This window comes from Takifugu rubripes, chromosome 15 (assembly GCF_901000725.2).
Source record: "Takifugu rubripes chromosome 15, fTakRub1.2, whole genome shotgun sequence".
Taxonomy (NCBI): domain Eukaryota; kingdom Metazoa; phylum Chordata; class Actinopteri; order Tetraodontiformes; family Tetraodontidae; genus Takifugu; species Takifugu rubripes.
The window spans coordinates 13,831,742-13,859,517 of record NC_042299.1 but is presented as its reverse complement, the minus strand read 5'-3'; the positions used below and the strand labels follow the sequence as shown (position 1 = coordinate 13,859,517).

General features: G+C 45.8%; 2 protein-coding genes across 4 annotated transcripts; one reads left to right on the top strand and one right to left on the bottom strand.

Moving 5' to 3' along the window:
• The first annotated feature begins 307 nt into the window (after nt 1–307).
• LOC101070991 (serine/threonine-protein kinase PAK 3) lies at nt 308–18,696 on the top strand. Of its 2 annotated transcripts, XM_011611576.2 has the most exons (16): nt 308–493; nt 8,734–8,927; nt 9,035–9,135; nt 9,626–9,779; nt 9,867–9,904; nt 11,769–11,831; nt 12,802–12,957; nt 13,037–13,211; nt 13,530–13,593; nt 14,146–14,194; nt 14,291–14,403; nt 15,256–15,373; nt 15,454–15,553; nt 15,703–15,899; nt 15,996–16,133; nt 16,215–18,696. In XM_011611576.2, exons 2-16 carry the CDS (start codon nt 8,756–8,758, stop codon nt 16,302–16,304), a joined length of 1,728 nt encoding a protein of 575 aa, XP_011609878.1. In that variant the 5' UTR covers nt 308–493; nt 8,734–8,755; the 3' UTR covers nt 16,305–18,696. The 2 variants fall into 2 exon arrangements, with proteins under 2 accessions (XP_011609878.1, XP_003971199.1); XM_003971150.3 differs by lacking the exon at nt 11,769–11,831.
• An 18-nt stretch (nt 18,697–18,714) lies between these two features.
• Nucleotides 18,715–25,899, bottom strand: LOC101077726 (calpain-5-like). 2 transcript variants are annotated; one of them, XM_003971258.3, is made up of 13 exons: nt 25,601–25,899; nt 24,125–24,320; nt 23,922–24,053; nt 23,450–23,658; nt 23,165–23,357; nt 22,897–23,087; nt 22,638–22,715; nt 22,364–22,559; nt 22,152–22,274; nt 20,363–20,565; nt 19,927–20,048; nt 19,681–19,817; nt 18,715–19,213 (listed from the first exon to the last, which is right to left on the bottom strand). In XM_003971258.3, exons 2-13 carry the CDS (start codon nt 24,287–24,289, stop codon nt 19,031–19,033), a joined length of 1,932 nt encoding a protein of 643 aa, XP_003971307.1. In that variant the 5' UTR covers nt 24,290–24,320; nt 25,601–25,899; the 3' UTR covers nt 18,715–19,030. The 2 variants fall into 2 exon arrangements, with proteins under 2 accessions (XP_003971307.1, XP_011609876.1); XM_011611574.2 differs by lacking the exon at nt 25,601–25,899 and adding an exon at nt 24,809–25,559.
• Between the last annotated feature and the right edge of the window lie 1,877 nt (nt 25,900–27,776).

Below are 27,776 nucleotides of genomic sequence, written 5' to 3'. Positions count from 1 at the left end.
TTCCAATGTTACTGCTTCTTTTAAAACGTTAAATTAGATTTCCTGTTAAAATAACAGTGCTTTTAAAGTATTTACCACAGACATCAGTGAGTCTGATTGCAAAAGTCTTGTTTGCAATAGAAAAGCCCCTAAACTGTGGATAGGATCCCTCTGTCCCGGCCGTCCTGCTCGGTAGGTTTAGTGCTTTAAACAGCAAACCAACCGGGCCTGGCTGCTGGCTGCCTCCTCCCCCAGACCTGCTGTCTGCATTAATATTCTGCCTCTCAGCCAATGGGCAGAGCTGGGTGGATGACATCATGAGCTAGGGAACAGCGAGCAGCCAGTGAAGCATCCAGCCTGCCGAACAAGCTTGCTTTTAGGGTCAGGAACTGGTCTGACAAGAGAATGGCACTCCTGCCTTTAAACTGTCACTAGGACACTTGATGATGAATCCAGCGGAGCGACGGGCTCGAAGGGGAAGCGCTGAGCAAGAGAATGTGAAGACATATTTCAGGTAATTCCCTCCCTGTGTGTGCAATCTGGGATGTGGAGGAGGTTGGGTGGGTGGTTGGGGGGGTGTAGAGAGGAGAGGAGGAGGAGGAGAGGGGGAGGCTGTGTATGTAGGGGTGCTTTGTAGCTGTTTTTCTCCCCCTCTTCTACTCTGCATTCTGCCCTGCTAAGGAGGCAGCTGTTTCATCAGCAGTCCGTCTGTGGCCGCGAGATGGAAACGCTCCCCTATAGCCCCTCTCTGTGCCACATCATCCCCGTGTGCCCTTCCTCGCGCCTCACAAATTGCACCTCTATTGATGGGGAGGCTTTGGAATCAACGCTCCTGTCTGTGCAGGCCTGACGTGCATGCGTGTCTGTTATTAAGACAAATGCAGCAGCTGCAGGGGCGACACTGGATGACAAGAGCCAATTCTATTTTGGTCTGCAGACCTGAGGCTACTGGATGGATAATAAACCGATGGATTCTAAACACACTGATGGATGCTCGTTCGCATCTCAGCGCTCAGATTTGGCCTCTTATAAGTGGGGGGGGGGGGGGGGGGGGGGGGGATTGATGAAGGAACAGCAGTGACTACACACACGCTCGGAGATGAGACTTGCCTCCGTCTCCTTCAACATGGATGTGTGTAGCAGCTTCATGGCGGCTGTAGTGACAGGGAGATATAAAACATCTGGTCACCTGACTGCACTGGGGGATCAGAGTGGGGGCGGGGGTAGGTCCTCTGAAAGATGAGCTATTCTGCTACGGATTCTCTCGGAGCCGCCATGGGCGGAGGAGGATGGAGGGGTTGATGCCGTGGCGGCTCTCCTCAGTTAAATGGCGATCAGGCCAAACATGGATCAGAGGGAGAGGTTGGTCCAGGAAGAGTAGCTGTAGATGAGCCTGATCAGAGACCTGTTGTCTGGATGTTGGGGGAGTCGATGCAGCGATCATAGGAGGGTGAGGAGATGCGAGAGGAAGATTGGGGGATGGGATACTGAAGGTGCAACTTCTGTCACAGTTCCCTGTTGTATTATTAAAGGTGTGAAGCGTGCTCTCCCACTCACCAGTGAAGCAACTGGAGCTTTTTACTCCACATTTAAGAGGTTTCCCGTCTGTCTGCTGTCCGGTTTAAACCTGAATTATCAATGTTGCCCTATTGGACCTTTTCACTTCATCCTTTCTGTGATTTCTAAATGTGTCAGTACGTGATCTTGCAGCACATGCAGCAGAGGCAGCAGGGCTGCAGAAATAATCTCATCCAGGGTCACAGTAGAAGCCAAAAACGATGTGATACGCCGTCTGTACAGGTCTGCGTTGGGCTGCTTAGCAACGGCTCCGTCTCCGCAGGTTACGTGCTCCTCATGAAAATTTCATGTTTGAAAGGAAGGCTTGCACATGTGTGTCAGGTCTGTTGTAACATACTTCTGTGTGCCGCAAAGCCAAAAATGAGCAAAAGTGCACCGCGAAGCACAATGTTTATAATGTCAACATGAGTCATGCAGGCAAATTTCCCGTGTTTGCACAACCGACCCATCCAAAACTGCATTTCCTGTTCTTTTTATTGTGAAAAGGTGAATATAAATCTAGCAGAATTGCTTCAGACAATCATCCCAGAAAATCTAAAAAAATTGACCTTTGTTGGTATTTTCTTCCCATGGTTCAGTGTCCAGTCGTGGGCTTCCCCATGTTTTCCACTGGCCGGTGTAACCCAACACACACAGGGCTTGTCTTACCTCACCTCAGCTAACAAAAGCCGCGGACACAGGACCTCATGTTGGCTCGTAGCCGGCTAACTGGGCTGTCTGAAATCTGATATCGGAACACGCTGCACACACAAGTCGGTCTCCATCTGTTGAGAACTTACTCTGAATGAGTTATGCCTCCATTGTCCGGAAAGAGTTATAGTTTTGGACTCGAGTTGGCAGGTTTTAAAGTCTAGGTGGGCCCAACTTGGGGCGTTCACGCGTGTTTCTGTGTGAACCGGAGCCGTTCTCCTGTGGTAGGTGTGTCATGGCTACAGTCTGTGTGGATTAACATGCAGGATTGGGAGCCATCTGGCCATTTTGTCTTGGAAAGGGAGGGGAAGTGAGACAGGGAGAGTAAGAGACGAAACACTCACACACTGACACATTGACACGGCTCCCTCCTTAATCTCTCGACTTGATGTCTGTTGCAATCAGAATAGTGCTGTTTGTTTGTATGCGAGCTTTGTGTGTTCATCTGCCGGGCGACAGAGACGAGCCATCCGCGATTCCAACCTTTCCTGTTGCATCAAGCACAAAAATGCCAATAAAGCTTCCGGAGAGCCGAGGCGATGCCTTGGGAGGATTTAATATTCCAGAGAGGTCCGTCGTTAAGGTGGTGCAGTGGGCAACTGGAGACGCCAGAGAAGAAAAGGATGATATGTTGCAGGGGAGAAAAGGATTCAGGTGGTTTAAGAGATTAACACGTTTCTCCGGGTCAAGAGTTTGATCAGAGTTGGAGAGAGGGGCGTCTGAACCGGAATTAGAGACTCCAGGAATGTAAAATAGCTAAAGCCATCACACACGAGGAAGGTTTTTAAAGTACCAGCTCATGTGAAGCCTTTATTTCAGCTATCCCTCCAACAGTTGGTGACATATGGAAAAAAAGCAACACAAGTAAAGGAAAAGCAAGGATTTTCTGCCCCATTCATGTTTTCACTTCACTCTTTAGACCTTATATCACCTCTAAAGGTGTGTAATGTATCATTAGGTGATCTTGTTTGTTGATTTCTTTCCATCTTTACATGGATGTCACAGCATCAGCTGCTTATCTTAATAAGTACTTCCATGAACTTGGAGCATCAAGTCAAAGGAACAATGTTGGTGGTTCTTTCTGACCCTTCCTGTGTTTCCTGTGAAAGGGTTCTAACCCGTCAGACTCTGAGCAGGTGCACCAGCTGGCATTGCAGGCCCAACTCCACTCCCCTCTCTGTCTCCAGCTGGCATTCAGATGTGCCCACCCATGCTACACTAATGCAAAAAAAGCACTTTGCTGCCTGTGAGTGGGCAGAGCAACAGGAACAGCTCTACCTGTGCCGCCCCAACCAGATCCACTTGTCACAGGTCACATGGGCGTCCCGAGAAACCAGGTCGGCATCGGCAAAAGAATAAATCAAATCTTTAAAAAAAATGAAGCACTTTCCCCCCAAAACTCATCCAAAAGACGGACGTGTGCAAGTATAGTGACTTAAAACAGAAGATGAAGGCAAAGCCATGAGTAGGATAAGAGAAGAATTTCAATTTTAGCAGCATTTCGTGTGTATTTTACCGTAAGACTGCAGTATTTATTGTTCCTGGACAGTAATAACGGTCCAGACTGTTTGAAGTCATCAAGGCTCTGATCTTCTCTGTGGCCAAAGGATAAAGTGTCCATACTTCAGCTGCTGTTGGTCTCCAGCCAGTGTTGCCTCACAAAAAAGAACCCGTAAAAACCTAACCTGCCGAGTCAGCGGCACAACCTAATAGCGGCTTTCAGTTTCATGTCAGGATAGAAAAATAAGAAAACCAGTGCTGCAAGTGAGCAGTCGAGTAAGCTGGCGAGTCCAATTCTAACATGTTTGGACACATTTGTGCTAAAAACAATCATTTGAGCAGGTGATTAAAGAGTTACCCAGCAGGTTTGAAGTGTGCACATTGATAAAAGAGCGGCACTAAATATTAAAGAACACGTCTTTAGCAGGGAAGTTTGGAAGGAACGGCCTCTCCGTTGTAGCCTGACGACAGGATAAGATGCAAATATTTCCTAAACAGCTGCTGAATCAAAGTTATCAGCAGCTGTTTTTTGTCATTTCTTTACTTTTCCTTCAACTTGACCTCATAGATCATGTTTCTGAATGTGTCATGACGCCTTATTCAAACAGTTTTGAGTTGATCTAAAGCTAAAGTAGGTGGTAGTAAGGCCTTTGTGCACTCACTTGGTTTTTAAGCTGAGCGTAAACTTGATCTTCTGCTTCCTATTGGGAGCAAACCGATGCAGCTGTATGCAAAACAGAGATTCTGTGGGGGGATTTATGATGTTTATTTTAGGTAAACATTAATGCAGACACAGTGGTTTTAGCCATCAGCTGGGTCTTTGATTCCAGGATGAACGTCTCAGTATCTCATCGTTTACCTTCAGCTCCTCACACACCGACATTTTTGACATAAAATGTCAAACGTCAATGTTTAACTGGAAGTAATCATTTTGTCTCTGTGCTGCTTTTAAAGCTTGAATACCGGCGTGTAAACGACAGCGCCGGCGAGCGATTTTATAAAAGCGTGAAGTTTCCTGACTTCTGCACAGGTCAGTAAACATTTGGGTTCATTTCGAGGAGATGATGATGGCAGGTCAGTAGGCAACGTTAATCCAGAGAAGACTGGATACCGTTGTAGAAGAAACTGTGATCGAGTCTACTTCACTGTCTGATGATAAAATAAATGCGTGTTTTTGGGTTTTTGCTTCCTGAGCTTGAGACGGCAGCCGTGTGAGCAAACATGTTGCGTGGTGACATGTCTGCCTGACCCGTGTCTGCGTGATGTGTGTGATTTTTAAAGGGATTTTCAGGTTCTGCCTGTGTTTTCATGCAGATTGTCAAGCAAGCCAGTAGCAGATTAGAGTAACTGAGTCCCGATTAAATGCCTATAAAACACTCTCGGCGGTCCGCATGACACACCATGATGAAGGAGATAACCAGGCTAAACTGCACCTCTGGAGGGACCCTCCTACTTCCTTCTCCTCTGAATGTCCTCTAGCTGTCCACCCCATCCAAGTAATCGTCGTCCTTCGGAGAAGTGAGGCCAGGGCTAAAGTCTAACTGAAAGCGTGTCCTAATCAGGGGCATGAAGAGCCCAGCTTATGGTGCCCTCCCCCAACTGCTGGGGCCATTACTGGGACGCCGTGGGCTCAGAATTAGAGCCTCTTCTTGTGTTAGCCATTCAAATTCAGCATTAATGTTTGAAAGAGCCGGGAAATGCCTCCTCTTCGTGGATAGATGAATATTTTATGGCAGAGAAATGTGAAAATATCCCCGGTATTATCTAAGTTGAACATCAAAATTCCCGTCGAAGCTAGCAAGGGAGAAAGTGGCATTTCTGGCAAATTAGCATTTTTTGAATGACAGTTTTGTTTATTTTGACAAAAAACCTGGTATCTAAATGTCCATCTAAATGAAAGCCTGTGTTAGCTCTCGGGCAGCAGGCAGATGTGGCGCTGATTTATGGCGTTGAGAGACGAGCCTGTGTGTTTCATAAATAGGAGCCGCTTGTTTCAGGGACAGCGCACTCGTTGACTGCTTTGCGCTCCTGCCTGTCGGTTAGCACAATAAATAGGTCAGTGTTTTATGTGAGTGAAGACTCTGATGTCTGGGCCTCCATCAATCTGTTGTCTATAGCTGCTGCAGTGGCTAACAACCGGCCGATGAGCCGCAGCAGTTTAATGAAACTGGTCTGTGGATCCTGCAGCTGTGAAGGGGATTTCACCACTGTCGGCTATTAAAATGAGCCCGACTGAGGTGTCTGACTGCGTTATTCATTCTTGCTGCTTTCCACTTGACCTGAAATTGTCATACAGTGTTGGAAGATAGTTTTCAGATGGCCAGCTAATGGCAGGACTAATAAATATGAATTCATGTGGTGTGCTGTGGTTTACTTCTTTTATTTGTCAGGCGTTATTTATTAACTATTCCACTATAACTATTCAGAGTTTCTGTCTGTCTAAAGCAGTCACATCTTTTGAAACACAAAAATATTTTCCCACAAATGTTTAATGGTAATATCTGAGATTTTGTAAAAAAATTTTGGCAGCCCGAAACCCTTTCTGCCACCACTGTATTAATGAGCATGTGCTATAGCTACGCTGTTTTATATGAGGTGCACATGAGGAGGTCCAGTGCACCATTGTGCTGCAGGAGGAAGTGACACAAGCAGCCCCAAACATAGATGTAGCAATAGAATTTATTTGGCAGCAGAATGAGCGTGCATAGGTCAATGTGCAGGTATTAACCACATATCCTATCACCTGTTTTTGCAAATTTAATGGTTGAGTGAATCACATGTCGGTGTACTGCACTGGAGTTAAAAATGTGGAGGCCTGCTTTTCTTGTTTCAGTCCCGGTTCGACACATTTACATGTGTTCCCCCCTCAGATGGGATGATAACAAACCTGTCGTAGCTTTAGCATGTCAATATTGGCGAACCCTTTTGTAAACACCAGAGTTTTAGCAGGTGTCGCTCTGAGCGCCATGCCTGTCCTCCAACGACAGGAACCTGTTTGCTTCCGTTTTTTTCCGTTTTTTTAGCCGGCAGGGTGGAAACTACCACCTGAGGCGCCCACGCTGTTTTTTATGAAAATCCCAGCAACGGGGCTGGGAGCCGTTAATGCTGTGCTCACGCCTTCCATCATTCAGTGGCTGTCTGTGCAGGTTCTGTGGAGGAAACCTTATCGGTGGTGTTTATTGGCTGTGGGTGGGAGGCTGCCCCGCAGCTAAACTGGCTCTCCATGCAGCTTCTGTTTGTATAGTAAACCAACCCGTCAAGAATGACCTGTTTCGTGGAAACTCAGCAGTTTCCCAACTCGCTGTTATCTTAATCTAAAACAGAGGCCGGTTTTATATTCAGCGTCGCCGCCGTCCGTCGTTTGTTGCGTCTCCTCTACGGGGCCACGTATTGGCCGTCATCTTCCAAGTGAATTCCTGCAGTGATTACGAGCCTGTTTGTTCAGGCGGAGCATCAGAATGTGGTTTCTGCGTTGCGTTCTCTTGCCAGCGGAACAGAATTCTTTTGATTCTCATCACAGGCTGCGAGGAGAGCGGCCTGTTTATTAGGAAGGCTAAGATCATATTAGAACTCTATTATCAAAAATCAACAGCAGATCATCAAACCGTCTGGGATAATAAATCAGCAAAGGTTTTATCGTCTAGTTCGTATGAATAAATCATTAGATCAGGCCTAATTACACATGAATGGTTGATGCGGTTCATGGAAAGAATGTTTCTTTTTTAAAATCTAAGATTAAATCGGGTCCGAGAACCACAGTTTCCATTTTGAAGTAGCGACAGTGCTACCGGTCCCATGTGGAGATTAAATTAGAACTTCTTATCATCCTGTTAAGGTTTTCTCGACCTTCAGGAAGGAGTGTCAGAGAGAGTTGCGTGTAATCTGCCAGAATTTGGGCCGGCGCAGGAGATGGCTGCATGAAATAGTAAAGGCCACGGCGAGGACGCATGTGTCGTCTGTCAGTGCGCCTCTGCCTTAGAGCCCAGGAGTCTTTGTCTGCTAATGTAGGTCTCCAGGAAGCAGCCAGCTGGGATGGCCTGCTTTCTGGGACGGCGGTGCGGATTTGTCACACGATGGGCCTAGTCTGGCCGCAGGGCGAGGCCGTGTAAGATGGTGGGGAGAGGGTGGATGGAAGTCCAGGGGATGAGTGACGGCGAGGTTTACTCTTGCCAGTTTCTCTTACACTCAACTTCTGGGTGTTTTGGCAGCTGAGGAGGCCCACCGTGGAGCCCGCGCTCCCTTCCACATCCAAATAAGCCCAGACGCACTCCGCTTGTATGGATTTCATCACAATTCCGGGATGTTAAATCTATATTCCCGTATTTCTTCTGCGCAGCGTCTGCTCCGTTTGACGGTGCACAAGAATCTGGGAGAGTTTACAGACGTGTCAGCCAGAGTCGCTGCTGCCAGATTCCTCACACTTAGACGCTAAAATAGGTCAAATCTCTGAAAATGTGCCGCTTTCAAACTATCGCTCGGGGTCTCGTTGATGCGTTCACTGTCTCTGTGCAGCGATCGAACATTGAGATTTTGCCACCTTCTTGCTGCATCAGAAACCAAGCGCAGAGGGAATGGACTCACTTTGCCAGCTGTACATCACGTCCCTGTTTGTTCCATAAATATGAGCCTTTTATTGAGTCAGAGTCACCCTACAGATCCTCCAAAGAGCTGCAGCACTGAAGGAATCAGCTGATTAGACAAACAGCTGAAACACGTTCGATTTTAATAATGAATGAATCCTCCAGGCTTATTTAATCAAGAGAAGAGATCGATGGGACAATCTCAGTCTCTTTTAGCTGCTCTTCTCTGTCATTTCTTTTAATCTTCTTAAATTTAATATAATGTGGAAAAGCAAAATGGGAAACAGTTCATTGGGCTTCTTGTGATTGTTCTGTGAATATAAACTAGCCAGAAATACCCCTGTAAGGTGTCACATGCAGAGACCTGTGACTTAAAGCTTTTAATTCCTTTTTATTTGTCTCTTAGGAATTTTTGAGTGCTGCTAAAGATGTCTGATAGTGTCGATATTGAAGAGAAACCACCAGCCCCCCCCTTGAGAATGAACAGTAGTTCCCGAGACTCTTCATCACTGAATCACGCCTCCAAACCGCTTCCAATGGCTCCCGAAGAGAAAAACAAGAAAGTCCGACTGCGCTCCATTTTCCCCGGGGGAGACAAGAGTGAGTACTTTTTCCCCAAGTCGCCCTTCCTGTCTCACAGGTGACCTTCCTGCGTGGAAGGGTTGTGATCCGGGTTGTGATCTGGTGCTTTTCTCGGTGTTCTTCAGCAAATAAGAAGAAGGAGAAGGAACGTCCCGAAATATCGCTGCCTTCAGACTTTGAACACACCATTCATGTCGGCTTTGACGCTGTAACAGGAGAATTCACCGTGAGTATTTCTAAAGCATTTTTTGATCTGACAGCAGCCGTTAAAAACATTTCTACACATCAACACCACCCTAAACTGATGTTGGTGCTTCTGTATTTGGGTAAAGTTGGTAAATGAATGGAACTACTGCAGAGGGAGGCTCCTGTGCTTGTTCCAAATAGGGGTTTACAGTAAACATTACGATGCCAAGGCAGTATTGCAATTTCTGTTTGTTTGTTTGTTTTAGGCTTTCTTTAGAAAGAAATCAATGAAAGAATTTTGCGGATAAAGATATTAAGGCTGTTTTAAACCAAAATGTTACAACTTCACACCATTTTCTTAGAGTACACCGTTGGTTGAATACCCTGTTAGCGTAGCGGGAGAAGATTGCTATTCCCTAGTTCCTCGCAAAACATTTCCAACTGGTTACTGAAATGTTTCTGAGATTATAAAAGTGCTATAAAAGCCCTTTTCATGAAGCTGAAACACCCACCTGCGTTTGTTGGTGCAGGGCATCCCAGAACAGTGGGCCCGGCTCCTGCAGACCTCCAACATCACCAAGTTGGAACAGAAGAAGAACCCACAGGCCGTGCTTGACGTCCTAAAGTTCTACGACTCCAAAGAGACTGTGAACAACCAGAAGTACATGAGCTTCACCTCAGGAGGTGAGCAACCCTGCTAAAGCAAAACATGCAGCTCAGCCTGGATTTGAAAAGATCCCCCTTCATAAAACCCGTCCTTTCCTCTTCCAGACAAGTCTGCTCATGGATATATAGCCGCAAACAATCTGGTGAGTCCTCTCATATCCAAATACTCCTAAATTCATGGTCAGTGTTGGTGGGGAAATAATGGTTTTAGCCACATTATTGCATGAAAGTTAGTTTTTCCTCATAATATCAGGGCAGTGACACGGCAGGTAAGTTCCAACATTGTGAGTCAGCCTTTCACCATCTGGAACCTCTGCATCTCCAGCAGTGAAGCGTTCTCACTCACCTCTCACTCAAACCATCAGGGACTTTCTGGACCGGGCTGGAACCTTTCAATACACGCAATGAGCGCGCGTTCCTCCCAGGAGGCTCGCTGACCTCACTGTGCAGAATAAAGCCCTGAATCTACATGCACGCCGATCAGGCCGCCCAGAAACAGTGACCGTAGCGAGAGCCCGCTCTTTAGTTTCCAATTGACTTAACCAAATTGTGAAACACCCGCAGATGAGATTTAGCGGCGGCTCAGCTGCATCTAGAAGGACACCCACTGTGCTGACCTCATTCCTGGTTTTGGTCGGCGTAATCTATGCTTTCAATGGCTGTAGATGCTCAGCTGGGCGAGGGGGTGCGCCGAGTGGGACCCGCAGCCCCGGGCAAACTACACTGGTTTCACTTAACGCATGGGCTGTTGCTCCTTGCTGGGGAAGGGCAAGTGGGTGTGGCCATGTGGCAAAAAGAGGTTTGTGAGTCCACCTCAGCCTGGAAGTGTAAACGGCGTCCACGGGGCTGCAGCGGTGACTCAGCTATTGGCTGCGGCGCTGCACGTTCCGGCGCAGCATTACTGCAGGACGGCTAAAGGGAAGGTCCCAGCGTTGGGCCGCGCCCCGCGGCGAGCTACCTGACGCACTCCGACAGAGGATTTTAAGCATCAAAACCTGTAGCAGAGTTAAATGTTGAGGAACTGCTGTTGTTTTCCATGAGCAAGAAAAATATTCTTTATATTGAACTGGTTTTGTTGAACATCTGGCTGCAAAGTTAGAGCCAATCTTTATGTAGAACTTCAGTCGATCCAGAAATTAAATTGAGAAAAAGCTGAAAGAAAATCCAATCTTTACTTCCTGTCCCCGCCGTCCTCCTTCACACAAAGCTTTCTCTCTGCATGGAAGAACCACGAGTTTCGTTGCAGGCCATGTCTCAGCTGCTGCTTCAAATTATTTGCTCCTCCACATGAAATAATCTAATGATAACTTAACTTTGGCATGTCCGTTGCGTGCAACGTCAGCTGCCTTTGTCATTATGTGCAGAATTAAATGAGGTTTAAAGGAAAAGGGATTTATACATGTATTCAGAAGAATGCGAACAGCCACTCCCTTTCTTAGAACATCGTGAGTTCGTGTGTCTGTTCTCATTTAGCAACAGTGAAAACATTTTTTCTGTCTGACCAACAATTGAGCTAAAGCAGCTAACACAACCCATGAGCCCACCACATGATATAGGCTGGAGCAATAAATATTGCGGTATTTCAAAATGTGACTTTGCTGTCAGATTGAGCACCACACATCTGATTTCAATGAAGTGCTTTGCTGTTTCAGGGAAGTCTGAACTTTGAAGCGCCGTATCTCTGACAAAGTGTGTGCCAGAGACTTGTGCATAGCTGCAAAACAATGACCTAATAACCCATCAAAGTAACACTTACAAATTTAAAAAAGGGATCACAGCAACTAAACTAAACCTCCCAGACACACGTGATGTCTGCTTGATATTCTATCCCGCTGCCTTAAAGACAGCAGAGGAGAGATAGAGAAGAGGAAGTTGTCCTCTGGGTGTTTAGAGGACCATCCGGGTAGCGTACCCCCCTGCCCTCCCTCCCCTCCCCCTCAAGTCCACTTGAACATTGTGTGGCTTTTGTTTTGAGTAAATCCTCCCATTCTCGACCTTCACATTCAGAACCGACTGCTGTCCTCTGGGCCTCCCGTCAGCCTTAGAACCTGCAGCGCGTTATTTGACAAGGTAACTCCTCCTCTATTTTCCACCTGATCTGTTTCTGCATTGGCTTTGAAGCTAAATTGTGAAACTATATTTCAAGTGGGTATTAACGCAAAAGGCTGACAAGCATTTGGTGACTCTCTGTATTCAGATTTCCAGTTAAAATGTTCTTTTTCATAGATAAACAGTGTCTGTTATTCCCCACACGAACGCCTCCTATCTCCTTTATCCTTCTCAACATCTCTGAAAGGCAGGGCAGGGGCGCATGCCTCAGCGGGTTGTGATGAGCATCCAACTGCATGTTTATGACCTCATATATCCCACAACTCGATCCACATCGTCCGTAACCTTAACCTCCATCACCATGGTAGACATTAGCGCATGGCTCTGTAAGGAAAAGACACGCCGCTGCTAGGGGCTCATTTCTGCAGCCCTGGCCGAGCCTGTGAGCAGGTCAGAGGCCCAGTAAGTCTTACTGGAACCTTCCCTTTAATCACTACAACTAAGCTGCACTGCTTCATTTATGCATGACGGGGCTGGAGGTAGATGAAAAGTTTCCATCCCATAAGAGGAAGACGATGCAAGGCCAACAGAGTTTTGAACACTGGGATATAAAAGCTCATTAGGCTTAATAAATTATGCTGAAGCTTAAGTAATCACACTTAAAAGGGTATATTCCATATGAAGAGGATGTGGCAGCATAATTCCCCCCCCCCCCCATTGCAGAGATAACAGTTTGTTAAAGGGCACTGAATGGCACTGCACTTGTCTCACACCTTCCCCAGTTATTAACCACGATCACGTAAATCACTTCTCCCCACAGTCTTAGAATCACTGCTAAATGCTTATGCATTAATTTAAATATTAACCTTAGACTAAAGGTTAGACTTCATCGGAGGAAAAATCAAAAATGTTTATGGAGGGTTTATTTGAGTCAGCACAGGGTCGTTTTGGGCTTCTTCTCTCCATGCTCACTCATTTTTCTCCCCTTCAGGCTGCCAAGACATCATCGTCGGAGCCCCCCATTGCCCCACCTGTGTCAGAAGAGGAGGATGAGGAAGAAGAGGACGAAGAGGAGGAGGACGAAGAGGAGGAGGATGAGGACGAGCTGCCACCGGTCATCGCCCCTCGACCAGAACACACCAAATCTGTAAGCGAGCGCCGCAGCGAGCAGGATTCCTGGTGCACAGGTGCGGGCTTTCACGCGTGCACCTTTGACCTTCTCACAGATCTACACACGCTCCGTCATGGACCTGCCAAAGCCCCCCACCCCCGTGAAAGAGGTGTCGACGCCCCCCGAGTCGCAGGTTCAACCAGAGAACACGTCTAACACGATGTATCGCCACACTGACCGCCAGCGAAAGAAGTCCAAGATGACGGACGAGGAGATTCTGGAAAGACTCCGTACGTGTCCGTTTCCTGCCTCATACGCTCTGTCGGGAACTGCAGTTAGTTATATATTTCTAACTGGCTTAGATTTAAGCAGTATGATAATTAACTAGCATCACACAACGTGGAGCCAAAGCAGATGTGAGTATTTGATCTCAGTAGAGCTTCTGTCTGTCTGGACGTCGATCATCTGACGCTGCCGTGCAGCGAAGAGGATGCATGAAATGGAAATGCAGAGCTTTTTGCTTCCTTTCCGGTGTGAGAGAGCGTAAATGCGCTTGTGTGCGTTGTTGCCACGCACGCGTTTTGACACTTCTGCTTTCTCCGTGACAGGGAGTATCGTGAGTGTGGGGGATCCCAAAAAGAAGTACACGCGCTTCGAGAAAATAGGCCAAGGGTGAGTAGATCTTGGTCCGTACTAGTCGTTACGCTTGTGTCAGTTCCTCCGCGATGAGCCGAGGCTGCGCTGACCACAGCACTGACACAGGGAGGGAGGCTCGGGTCCAGAGACCGGCAGGGATCTAAGTGGAGAGAAGCTGGACCGCCTGAGGGCCACATTAGCGTGACCACCCATTCCTTCTCCCTGTCTTTGTTTTTGCGGCTGTTCTGTCAGCGTCTCTCATCACATCTGCAAACACAAAAGGGCGCCGTCAAGGGCGTTTCTTTCCCCGATAACAGCCTGTTTGCTCTGCTTTGCTTTGGTGGTAACTTATTATGAGGAACCTTGTTACATTTTGGGCGGAGTGGGCTGTCAAAGACCACATCAGACATTTAAAAATCACGTGTTTTTGGATCTGTTTGACCTAAAATTAGAACTTTTGATCACTTTCAGTACGTCAAACTGCAGGCAAACTCTTTTTCCTTCAATGAATGTTGTTGTTTGTGCAGGCCAAATTAAGTACATGTGTAAGTGATTTTGTTTTACTAACGGTGTTTTGTATTCTCCCAGGGCGTCCGGCACCGTGTACACCGCCATCGACATAGCAACCGGCCAAGAGGTACATCTGACAGCAAAGACAGACCATCCAAGTGGTGCAGCTTATTTATTCTGTGGCTCCGTGTCACATTCTTAGATTCCTGGTTTCTTTCCTCAGGTTGCCATCAAGCAAATGAACCTGCAGCAGCAGCCCAAGAAAGAGCTGATCATCAACGAGATCCTGGTGATGAGGGAAAACAAAAACTCCAACATAGTGAACTACCTGGACAGGTGAGTCCCATTTCACAATTGAATGACACTTCAGAAAGTAAGACTGATATTCGTACATATTCATTCGCACTTATGTAAACAAATTTGAGACGTTTCTCAATGTGTTGGTTTATTTCCAATGCATGGCAGACAACAAAACTGTATAATTGTGATTGAGTATTGCAATATAATATAAATAGATATAGATAAATACTAAGACCAATAGAAAACATCACAAAAGATCTCACTTCTGGCTCACAGTGTTCATGTTAAGTGCAATAATGGCTCTGGGATATAAGCTGCTCTGGAGCCGGTCTGTGTTTTAATGGTTCTGAGCTGCCTACCGGAGGGCTTTAGTATGAAAAGGTGAGGTCCAGTGTGGAACGAGCCTTTAAGAGTATGCTGCGCTCTCTGGAGGCGGTGAGTTTTGTGGTCCTCAAAGAGTCTAGAGAGGGTAGCTGGTGATTTTGGGGCTGTGGAAACAAGCCTCCAGAGTGCTTTTTGTGTGCTGAGCAACTGGAAACTACTGTGCTGCTGCAGCAAAGGCACTAAGGGGACCCCAGCCTTATTTCATCCATCCTTTTCTGTCCTCCTTTTGCCATCGAATAGCAGTTAATATTCATCTGACAGTGCAGGACTGCCACCTACTGTTTTGAAACATAGGAAATAAATGATAATACTCCAGTTTTCGCTGTTGATCTTCTAAATTTTGGAACTCCATCATGCGCAACACCTGTAAAAAACAAAAAGAAAAAAAAGCTTTCTTTGTCATGGTTGGTTTAGTTTAATCCCCTCTGTACTAACAAAAATCTAATCAAACTAAACAGAATGTGCTGAAATCATGAACAATTCCATTTCTCTGCTTCCTTGTAGTTATTTGGTAGGAGATGAGCTGTGGGTGGTGATGGAGTACTTGGCAGGCGGCTCTCTCACAGATGTAGTGACTGAGACCTGCATGGATGAGGGCCAGATTGCTGCAGTGTGCAGAGAGGTAACCATGCCAAGTGCCTCATATTCAGGTGGAGACATAGAGCAATCAAAGTATTCTTAACCCATTCTCTTTCACTTTAGTGTCTTCAAGCCCTAGACTTCCTACATTCCAACCAGGTGATTCACCGAGATATAAAAAGTGACAACATCCTCTTAGGAATGGACGGATCCGTCAAGCTCAGTAAGACTTTATATAACATTGGTTTGTGTTTGTTGCGCCATACTAACCGTGGACAATTTTCCATGTCGCTAATAGACGGCTTACATAAATACAACTAAGTAAATATATATTTTGTTTATGTGCTAAACAATGTTTCTGTCTTTCTGCAGCCGATTTTGGCTTCTGTGCTCAGATCACGCCAGAGCAGAACAAGCGCAGTACGATGGTGGGAACACCATACTGGATGGCCCCAGAGGTGGTGACTCGGAAGGCTTATGGCCCGAAAGTAGATATCTGGTCTCTGGGAATAATGGCAATAGAGATGGTGGAGGGAGAACCACCCTATCTGAACGAGAACCCGCTTAGGGTAAGTGCAGCCCACCACACTGGACTCATGAAGCTCCCTCTAGTGGTCACAAGGTATGCACGCAGAACATTGCTTGACGGTGGGTTTCTCCTCCAGGCATTGTACCTGATAGCTACCAATGGGACACCAGAACTGCAAAACCCAGAGAGGCTTTCATCTGTGTTCAGGGACTTTCTCAACCGCTGTCTGGAGATGGATGTGGACCGCAGAGGCTCTGCCAAGGAGCTGCTCCAGGTAGATCCTCACTCCCAAATAACATAAATCTCTAAATCTGCATCTGTTTTTCTTTACCTTTACACCTTCTGTCCTCTGCAGCATTCCTTCCTGAAGCTGGCGAAGCCTCTCTCCAGCCTGACACCTCTGATTGTAGCTGCAAAGGAAGCCATAAAGAACAGCAGTCGTTAGAGTGTGCCCAGGGTGTCCCCCACCTCAGGCTGGAGCACTGCCCGTGACACCTACATTCATGAAGGGCAGGGGCTTGGGTGCATGTGGGTGGTGGGCGACACGACAGCAGCAGCACAAGGAGCGGTGGGAGGGGGTTTGTGTGACTTACAGTGACAACACAAGGACAAAGACCCCCCCCCCCACAAGCCTCAGACGTGGATTGGACATCTGGCCTTGCAGCCTCTAAGGCCATGCTGCTGAGCTAACTTGCCTCCTTGTTTACTTCTCCAGCACTCTGTACATGTAGAACAGTTCATCACAACCGTGTGTGTGTGTGTGTGTATGTGTGAGCGCGTGGTTGGTGTGTGCGTATGTGTGAGCACGTGCACAGAACATCTCTTTGCGTCATACAATGTGCATACGTTTGTGAGCCAAAACTAAAGAAAACATGAAGGACACGAGCTCGTTTAGAAAGGGACAAAAGGGTCCCTTCCGAGCCCACCTCTCAGCTCAGCTTTCTGTCCTCTCGTCCCCACCGCGGAGTCCCCACACTCAGGCCGCACCTGCGTCCCCAGCGACCAGATGTGAGCGAGGCCGTTGGGGGCCGTGCCTGCATGTCCGCGGATCCTTGGAGGGAACGCCACTGCTCCTTTGCAGATTACCATATCTCCAGGTGGCATATTTACGTGTGTGCACGCATGTGCGTGTGTGTGGTGTAGGGGTGCCGCTACAAGGAAATGGCAGGAACGACGGCATGACACACAAACAGCTTTAAACCTCTGGAATTAATGTTTTTCATATCAGTCGAGCCGGGCGGCCTCGTCATTCTGTCAGTCTGTTGTTGAGCCGCTTCAGTCGGGTCCTTCTACTGAAACTGGCTTCATATTATCACCTTTTTATTACAATATTTGATTCCAAAAGTGCTGATATTTAATTTCCAAATGGCTAATATTCAACTCTCACTTGTGCAACACCATCTAAAATGAAAAAGAGTATTATAATGTAATAGTAGCATGATTGAGAAGTGGCCTGTGACAATGCAAGGCCAACGTAATGAATAACACTATGTCAGTTTAATATTTTACTCGATAAACTGATTCAGACATAAATGAGAGATCAGTCTCCGCCTAATTCAAAGCATTATATATTTTGTGGAACACCTGCATGCGGCAGGTCAGAGAGCAGGTGAAGCACCGTCCTGCAGAGGCCTGAACACTGAGGTTTACACTGTGTGCTGTCATTCCCTTCAGACCTGGTTAAAGATTCCACTCAATCCTGCACGCAAGCCACCGACATCAGGTTTAACTGGCGGCCTCGGACATTTTCCCTTGTTGGCATCCCTGCACGTGTGTGTTGTCGGGGGGGCTACCTCAATCTGCACTAGAACTTGCCTCACTCGTACTGTCCACTTTGATTTTGAGGTGCAGGGTCGTTGCTTCGTCACCATGTACCTCCATTGTACAGTAAGGTGTACAGAAGATGAAGGACTGATGTTAGACAGGAGGATGCAGCAGAATTCATGCATGTAAAACTATAAAAGTATCTCATCTTCAAATAGTTTGTTAGGATATGTATGTAGGTATGTAAATATGAGGGGTGGGGGCTTTTTTTCCCCCCAGGATTCTGTTACTTCAAATGAAAATATTCAGGTTGCTTTATCGTATGTATCAATAAATGTTAGGCACTCTGCAAAATTAACAAAAAAAAAAAAGAAGAGAAAGACGAACTCACACACACCCCACCTCTGCACTCCTGGATCCAGCTCTCCTGTTTGGGCTTTAATGGACACTCCTTCATCTGGACAGAGAGCCGATGAAGGCGGCGCTCTGTGTGCAGGCCCACACAGTCTGTCCTGAGTCACTGCTGAGTGTTATTAACGTGTATAAGTGTGTGTGTGTGCGTGCGGTAGCCTGTCAGGAAGCTGCGCTGGGCCTAAGACCTTTGACCTCTGTCCCATGTACAGGTCTGAACTGTGAGCACAGAGGTGAATATCGGGAGAAACGCCGCCGACGTGCCCCTTTTCTGTGGTTGCTCCTGTACATTCCTATCTTCTGAATGTGTAAACCTGTACACGTGGTGTGAAAATTCCTCTATTAATGTGTATCAAGAGAATGGAACAAAGACAAAAAATGTTACTTTTTAAATTATTATCATTATTATTATTATTATTACTCTTATTGTCTAGCTTTGTAAAACTGCTGAATCCATCTGGCGTACCTCAGCAGGCCTTTCCCCCACCTTTGAAAAGGGACAGTGAGGAACGGGGAAACGACGTTTTGGATAAACTATTTTTAATTGTGGTTGAAGCAATAGACTTTTTGAATTTTGAATTGTGCATGGCTGTGTCTTGAGTGTATTAAAAAAAACCCACAAAATATTGCAGGTTGGGAATCGGACAGAAATAAAAAAAAAAGGACGGAAACCAGAAATGTGGCAATTTTATAAGCTTTATGTAATGACTTTGAAAAATGCACCTAACTTGAAGTTTTACATTCACCTCTTTTAGGTTTTTTGCATTTCGTCCTGACACACTGCTGAGGATTACTAGAGCTCTGTGTATAAACTGCTGCTGGTATAAACATATAATTTATCAATCTTCTAAAATCAATACATGTCATTTAGATTATCTGGATTATAAAAAATAACAGGAATTAACATTCAGTCCGTCACAAATCACCCTTCATACAAAAATGTCAGTAATCAACATCTGTCAGAGGAAGATGCTCCACATCCAGGTGATTAGGAGGTCATATGACGGTGAGCTGCGTTGCCGTGACAATCCTCAGGCCGATGGTTCCGGGCATCTCGTCAGCCGCGTTTCGCCCCCCTTTCCTCAGCTGAAGCTTCTGTGGGCCTGAGGAGTCCTTCAACGACCCGGACAACACCACCTGGCCCATGAACTCATCCTTCACTGCGTTACTGTTCCACACCTGAGGAAGAGACCCGTTTCACACATCTGAGTCGCAGCTACTGTTGTCCTGACAACGGGTCGCGTGGCCAAATCTGGGCTCCGATTCAATACAAGCAGCCAAAACAGTTCGTATTTTATGTACCGTTCTTTTGGCCTCATTAAAATAATTTCTGTAAAATAGATTATTCCGGTTTAAAATGCCATTTGGCACCTGAATGTAAAATAGATCTTTCGGTTTGATTTGTAACGAATTTATAATTAATTGGATCAGAATTATTAGACCCAAACGTGGTTTCTTACTTACTGGTTTCTAACAAACAAGTGCAATCAGTCTAGAATGACTGGTGAAGGGAAAACATTGTTTTGGGCATGTGGACCTTGTCAAAGGAGTTGAGTGATCTGGATCAAGGATGATCTAAAGTGTGGAGGTCTACTGCCTCTACAGCAGCTCTCTTACATCAGCACCGAGGACAAACTTTCCTTTACCTCCACAGTTATGGGTTTTCTGGGCTTCTTCCGATAGAAAACGCCGCTGGTCTTGAACTCTGGTTGCAAGGTGTCCGTCTTGATGGTGGATCTGACCGACTGTCCCTCACAGTGGATGATGACGTACGGGTCGGCGCCTGTGTCACGACACCCAAAGCTCTATTACAGCGCGCCCCGTTGGCTTCACTTCCAGACAGACACATTTGCAGATCTGGGGTAAACTCTGGCTTTTTTATGTCCACTCACCTCCCGAACTGTCCTGGTTCTGCAGCCCCTCAGCTCCGTGCACGTACACGTGCGTCACAACTTGCGGGTACCCAAAGAAGGAACTCCAACATTTGATTTTTGGTTTATCCTGTATCAGCTCCCTGTTGGAGGAGGGACAGTTTTTAGATTCCAGACAGAAATATGTGCGGACTGGTTGAGCACAAGTTGAACTAGAACTAGAAGGTCTGTGTCCAGCCTTTTGTCCAAGAAAAGCATTACAAGTGTTTGTTTTAAGTTTTATGGTCCCAATTCTCTAAAAGGCTCATTTGAGCATTTTCATTGGATCGTATCCATCAGCGTCTGAAGGTAACAGACACAGAACAGCTGTGTTCTCGGTCCCTCTACTGATTTCTTGGACCCGGTCATCGTAAAATAGATGAGCGATGATACAGTTCTCAGGCCGAAGGACGCGTACCTACAGCCCGATTCCACATCTGTGAAAACTCGGAGCATGAAATCTCCCAGGGTCAGAGGCCTGAAGGTGGTGGGGAAGATGATGTAGCGACCCAGAGGGAGCGTGGCTCTCAGGAACACGGAGCGAGCGTTGATGTAGGTGGATGTCACCACGGACTCCTGGGTCAAGATGTCATGCATCCGGTACTTACGGTTGAGCTCCACCTACGGGAGGAATAATGAGTTATTTCTGGGTCTGGTCATGCTCAGACATTTTGATAAGGCCTCACGCATGTTATTAATCAGAATATAATCATATAAACTCTCACTCTAGGGATCTTTGGGTTTTTTAAAGTTCATTGGTAACTGTTTAATTAATAAAATATCTTTTTAGACATGTTTATTGGTTTACAAATGTTAATGTAGATTGTTTAGCATAGGATGAAGTCATTGTTGGAATGAATGTGTGTCAGTAAACGAGACAGAGATAAATCCTGTTGGACTGGTTGAGTGTGATCATCTTGTTTCAAGAGTTACCAGGTGACCATTTAGCATAAAATTGCTGGAAACTGGACTTCCTGCATCGTTGCCACTACCTTAATCACAGATCATTCCATCTTTCCCCAAACAAAATAATAATTTGTTCATCTGATCACTTATAAAACAGTGAATTGAGTTTTGTCTGTCCTGACATGCAAATGAGTTCAAAAACTGCCATTTTCCTCTTTAGACACACCCTTCAGATTCACGTGCTGCATTTTCTTAGAATTTTGAAGGTCAGTTGGACGATTGGTTGTTGCCAGGCACCAGGTGGGTGTGATGAGCACACAATACACACGGGGAGCACACAGCCACAGTTGCAGTTTCCATGGAGATAATCTTATATTGGTCGACGTAATTATTTAGCATTTTCTATTTGGGAAAAAGAATCCCGAAGAGGTCGTGTTTGTGCGTTTGATGTCAGAACTGAGGTGATTGTTAGATGTTATTTACAAATCTATATGCAGGAATCATGTTAGCACAATTGATCGATGTGGTGTGAACACAGGCTTGTCTTGGCCTGGAAGCGGGTGGGGGGGTTGGGGATGGGGGTGGTGAGTGTGTGTGTGTGTGTGTGTGTGTGTGTGCGTGTGTGTGTGTGTGTGTGTGTGTTTGGGGGGGCGGCAGGATGTACAAATATAAACAGGGGATATGTCACAATATGCTTAGCCAAAAAAAAAAGTGACTAGCTATGAGCACCATTGCTGGCAAACACACTGTATACTGTATATAATGTATGTAGTTTTGACTTACATATATATTTTTTATGGTGCCAGAGCAGCATCAGTATCAGAACCTGCATGCATCAGGCATAACAGTATCAGAAGAACCGGACCGGTTTCTGACCCCTCTGTGACTCTCTCGGGAAAGGGGGGGGGGGGGGTGGTTTGGTTCCAGTCTGGTTTCAGCTTGAAACCATTAACAGAACTATGCACATTTTTGTGTTTAATCATGTTTGATTTAGTTTCTTGTTGAAATTGTGTATTTTGGTTCTGATAAAATACCAAATCAAGTCAGGCCTCCCTGTCATGGTAAACATCCAGAGACTGGGTGGAGATTATGAAGGAAGCCCAAACCCGAGACCAGAATGTGGGCCTTTGATGCCAGTCATAACAGCCTGGTGACAGATTTTCATGTTTCCACATCCTTCATTTCATCATAGTTAAAGTCCTGCAGTGGTTCAGGCCTCACGGGGTGAGTGCTGAACGGCACAAAAGGCGGAGCGACAACGACACAGAGCTTACGTGTGATTGTAACTGAATTTTCGTCACCTTAAAGACGCTGAAACCGATGGTTAGATTCTCTCCTTGGCCGACCTTTCTCAGGCTCTTCAGGTCTTTCTGCTGCAGCGAGATCAGCACTTCATCGGCCTCTTTCGTGATGTCGAACAGGTACTGTAAGCACGATTGGAATGAGTAAACAGTGAGTAAACGTTATACGCTGTGATGGGCTGGAGAGCAGGAGGAGGGAAGAGTGCACCTGCCTGTGGGTTCTGCAGGAACGTCTGCCGGTGGTTTGAGCAGCCGCCGCAGCGGTTCAACAGGGGCTCCGCGTTTTTGGTCCAGCTGCCAAAGTGCACCACCTCGTGCCAGGTCTTGTGAACGCTGATCATGGATGTGTTGATGAGGCGGCAGACGTCCGCTTCTGTGAAGAACTTGCACCAGTCCGTGAACGACATCCTGCAGAAGAGCAGAGGACGTCTGTTGAAGGCCCTGAAATGCTAGAACGTGCTAAGTGGCGTCAGGAGAGGAGCTCACCAGAACTCTCCGTCGTCTGCTACTGTGATGCCAAGGTTGCCTCTCTCTGTGTCGCCGACCTTTGACCATTCTTCAGAGCTGACAAACAAACAAACAACAATCACATAAACACACTGAAATGCAACTCTCTCTCTCTTTTTTCCCCCCAATTCAAATGACCTTTACTTCACCTTTGCTCACTTGAACGTACCAGCAGAAAAACACTTTTAAAATCCGTTTTTAAGCAAGATTTCAGAGGGTGAGATAGGGATCGAGTCACCTGTCACTCCAGGCTCCTTTCCACTCCGTTTTTCCCCAGGGGTTCCTCATTCTGATCAATGGGATGGTCTCATTCTGGAAGTACGCCAGCAGCCCGTGGCCCAGACGCACCTTCTTCACCGCCGTTACGGAGTACGCGTGGCCTTTCACCAGCCCGTTGCTCATCTTCAGCTCAATTTCATGAGGCTCTGCCTAGAACAAAAGTGGGAAATTAGGTTCCTTATTGTGGCGCCTCCCTCTGCTCAGTATAGAGACACAGCATGTCAGACCTTAATGGAGCAGCTTATGATTCCTCCACGGTCGTAAACCTTCAGGAGATCCTCAAACAGCTGCTCCTCCTTTTTCTGATCCTTGTAGAAAGCTCCTTCCTCCAGGCTGACGAGCTCACTCACAGCGCCGCTGAAATCCACCACGGCATCTCCAGTGTTTCCCCCCTCCAGGGATTCATAGCATCCGGCCAGCCTGGACGCGCACCGTGCACACTTTTAGACTCAAATGTGAACTATTTTCCCTCACTTTGTGTACGAACACAAGCAGCGTTTAAGTCTACTGACTTGGCGTAGGCCTTCTCCACCAGAGCGCTCCAGAATTCGTTGTTTTCCTTTGAGTGACAGTAGATGAGCTCGCCGTTGATGGTGGGCAGCCGGTCGTCGACCACCACGTCCACCCACTCGCCAAACACCCAGAACTGAAAGTGGAAGATCCCCGCATACTCTGCCGGGTGTTTGTGGTCCCACTCCTGCTCCTTGTGGTCAGGAATCACCTGGAATCACACAAACACACACTTGATGCTTCCAGGTTTATTAAACACATCAGTATTTCTAATAACAATATAAATATGGTTGATATTAAACATTCCAACACCCAAACTGGGTCGGATGGTTTCATTCTCAGTTGTCTCCATTGTTGTTTCAACATATAAAGGTTTGGAAATGATTTGCTAATTAAACCCCATGAGCATTTTTATGTGATAACCATTTACAAGCTCTTCTGTTCCTCCTGACGTGAAGATTTCCTTTAACTGACCTTCTTCCACAGGTTTGGCTTCAGAGCCAAACAGGAGCAGGCAGCAACAAACCAGCAGTTTCCCACAACTCCCTGGTTCAGGTCATGAGAGCTGATACCTTCCACAAACAGATAGGGTTCCTGGCATATCTCCTGCAACACACAAGTGAACAGTGACTTAAAAAATAAAGAGCAACCACCTCAAGATGTTATGCGCCGCTCACCCCTGGTCGCTTCCACTCGACAAACCCCGGAGGCGGTTTCCTAAAATACAGCGACGAGCTGGTTGCTGGAAACTCTGGGTCTTCAAACAGCTTCTGATCCTTGATGCAGTCCTTCTTCAGATCGTGATAGTGCTGGTTCTTGTACGGGGCGGCCGAGGAGAACATTGTCCAGACTCCGAAGGCTCACAGCTGCAGGCTGGTGACGGGGATGAGATCAGTTTGTGAGCGGTTTTTGGACCAGAGGTCTGACAGAATCCTTCTGACGCAGTACACCTTTGTACTACTGAATTCCCAGATCAGCAGCGGCCTTATTTTAGGTCCTTCTGGAGACATTCACCGATTGGCAGACACAACATTTACGGTCTTTCCTGGGACCCTGTGTCATGTGAATCAGTTCTAACATAATAACTATTTCTATGGAAATGATGAGTCCCACAGCTGTATTCTCAGATGAACTCATGATATTTTAACTTTTGACTCACTGCTCCCCCTGGGCAGACCAGTCATGGATAAATCTGTACATTTTTAAAAAAACCCACCCCAAAACATTAATATTATTTGATGTTATTTGCCAACAACAACAGACAACATATGTAACTACATCAACAGGCTCTAAAAGGACATTTTCTATCCACAGAAAGAACCAAAAACAGAAACGGAAAGGACAGATCATGACCGTCCTACCTTTCAGAGAGCGGCGGCAGGACTCCTCCCTGCTCTACAATAAGGAAGTTTTCAGGTGTTTCACCTGCACGTCCTGCCCACCCACCCACACAAACACACACACACACACACAACTGGCCTCTTTCTGCATGTGTAGTGTCTGCAGCCACGCCCCAGCCCTGTTACGCTGTTCTCCTGCCCCATCGTAGATCTAGAATATTACACATAATGTGGCGGCTGACACAGTTTCTGATTGGCAGGAAAGGTCGCGGCTTGTGTGTGAGCGTCTGTGTGTGTTATCTGTTTGAAAGTTCCTGGCCGATGTGGTCAGTCGGGTTATTTCAGGTCAGTTATTTAGCTCGACCACACAATGAAGTAAAGGACTTTACAATATTTGTCTCTTGCATCAAATCAAACTGTTTACACAAAAGAGGTTTGAATTCTTTGCTGAGAACAGCTCACATTCCGCACCTTTCCATCCGTTGTGCCCGCACCTGCACGTTGCAGATGTTTGGTAAAAGACTGGCTCAGGTTAGCAGCACACAGGGCCAGGTTGCTGCCACATTCAGACATTTTGCCCTTTGTCCTGGTATTTACTTGAGAAAGTCTATTTTTAAACCTTCGCATATAGCCAGATGTGTGAAACATTATCTGTGGACCGAAAGACTGAAGTCAGTCAGAAGGGAATAAGAGCCTTACAGGTGCTTGAAGGAGGAAATGGGAATATTGAAGTTGTAAGCTCCTGATAAATAACATACCTGAGGTGACGTCAATTGAAATCTATTAGTGTAAAAGGTTCAAATCCCCACTCACCTGTGCTATGTTGTTGTATTCTTGTAGTGACAAACTTCCAATGACTCTTGGGCTTCCTAAGTCTGTTGGAATCAGACCTGCATTTCCCTTACAAAAGCTGCTGGTTTCTTCTCACGCCTAAAGCCGGCGTCTGTCCGATCCTCTGCTAAGACATGTTAGTGCACAAATAGTGAGTGAAAACTGGTTTGACGAGCAGCTCCTGCAACAGGAGGTGTTGTGCAAAGGCTGATCTGAGGATGGCTGAAGGAGGGAAGGAAAGACTGAAACTGAACACCTTCACTCCCTCCAGCCGTGGAGTCAAAGGTACAACAAGAAGAAACTTGTCTCCTTCACTATCTGGTGGTGATCAATTCCAAGTCATTGGTTCGTCCCTCTCACCTGTTGGGACACTGACGAAAAAGGGAGAAAATATTCAAGTTGGTTCAAGGTCGGTTAATTTAAAGAAACACAACAAAGCTGTGCTCAGTCCTCAAACTTCATGTGAACTCAACTTTCCGGAATACAAGAAGCACTTTGACTCCCTTCAAATTAACTTCATCTTTGAAAGTGAAAGACAGGAAGTCGAGGGCAAAAATTCTTGTGCAGAGCCAAAAAGTCAAATCCATGAAAGGCTCAAGTCAAGGATGAAAAATGAACAGTAAATCCTAGAATAAAAGTCAATATTTGGATTTGCATTATTAAAAAGGTCCACAGACGTTGACAATAGCTTCAGATTGCAGTTAACGTTTAAAAAAAAGCAACCCTGAATAATGGCACTAAGAAATTTTCATATTTTTAAAAATAAACATTAAGGTACTTGACTGAATGTCTTAGTTCTTTTTTCTTATTTAGAAGAAGTAAGAGATTATTTGTCCTTGTTATTAATGATGCACTGACGGCTATTATTTGAAAACTGTCAGGACTGATTCTCTAATTTCACTAATGAAGGAGTAATTACAATTGGTGTTAACGATACCTTCATGATACACTTAGATGGTGCATCTGCTGCTCTCAGCTAGTCATATATTCATTTCCTTCCCCTCCCTTGACAACTTTAGAGTGTGGTTAAAATGTGACCTATTAATGCTGAAGTTTTAAAGACTTGAAGCCTTTAATAACAGACTTATCTGCCTCCAGATATATGAAGATCTTCCGCATCTGTGTTAAACATTCACAGACATTTTTAGGTCCAGCAAATGACCACATTTGTATTTTCAATTAAACGTTTATTTTAATTTATAGCAATCAGCAGAAAGAATACTGAAAAGGGTTGATATAGTGCTGTGCGTCTATATTGTGATTGGCTGAGGTGTTGCGTTTATTTACCGTCTGTGTCCGTACTACATTTTGTCCACTAGAGGTCACTAGAGGACGCTACTCTACTCTTCGGACCACTCTCTGGAGCACGAGTGCTTACAGTTGATATCATGAAATTTTTATGTAATGAATGAGATGAATTGCCAGTGAAAACACTTCTTAATTCTATAAAGTCAGTTAGTACAGTTAGTACACATGTGTGTTCGACCACTGCATTCACCTTGACTGATTTCTGTATAGTTTTCTCACTTTGCTTTATCATTGTCCTAACAGACATTGATAGACATGCTTAATAGTCAGTTCTGGTGCTGTTGGCTGAAGCAGATGTTCCTCCAGCATTTCTCTATATTCGGTTGCATTTATCTTAAATATAACTTCTCAAGGCCTTCAAGGACCCACCGAGAATCATGTTTGGGGAAAGTTTACCGTTCTGCACATCAGAAGATTTATTTTGCTCTTAATAATGCAAAGAACCTTCTTCTCTCGGGACCTGGAGTATATTACATGCCATAGTGGACAATAGATTTGTGTTTGTCTCTCCCATATTGAAATAGACTTTTGTATGTTATTAAGCACATTTCGTATTTTACAATTTGTTGCAGTTCAGAAATGATTGGTCATGGTCAGATTAATTTTAAACGCTGCTCTGAATCAAGTAATGTCCTTGTTTCCATGGTGATGATTGTGTAGCCATCAACACTAACGCAGCACTATATTTAACTAATCTTTACTCTATGTATAGCTCATACAACACGTGCGAACACACTTGAGATGACTCGCAGGCAAAAGCATCCACAAACTGAGCCAGTTAAGTTATGATGCTAGGACAATTGATCGTTGCCTCTTTTTTGTATAATAAATATATACTGTAATAACTGGA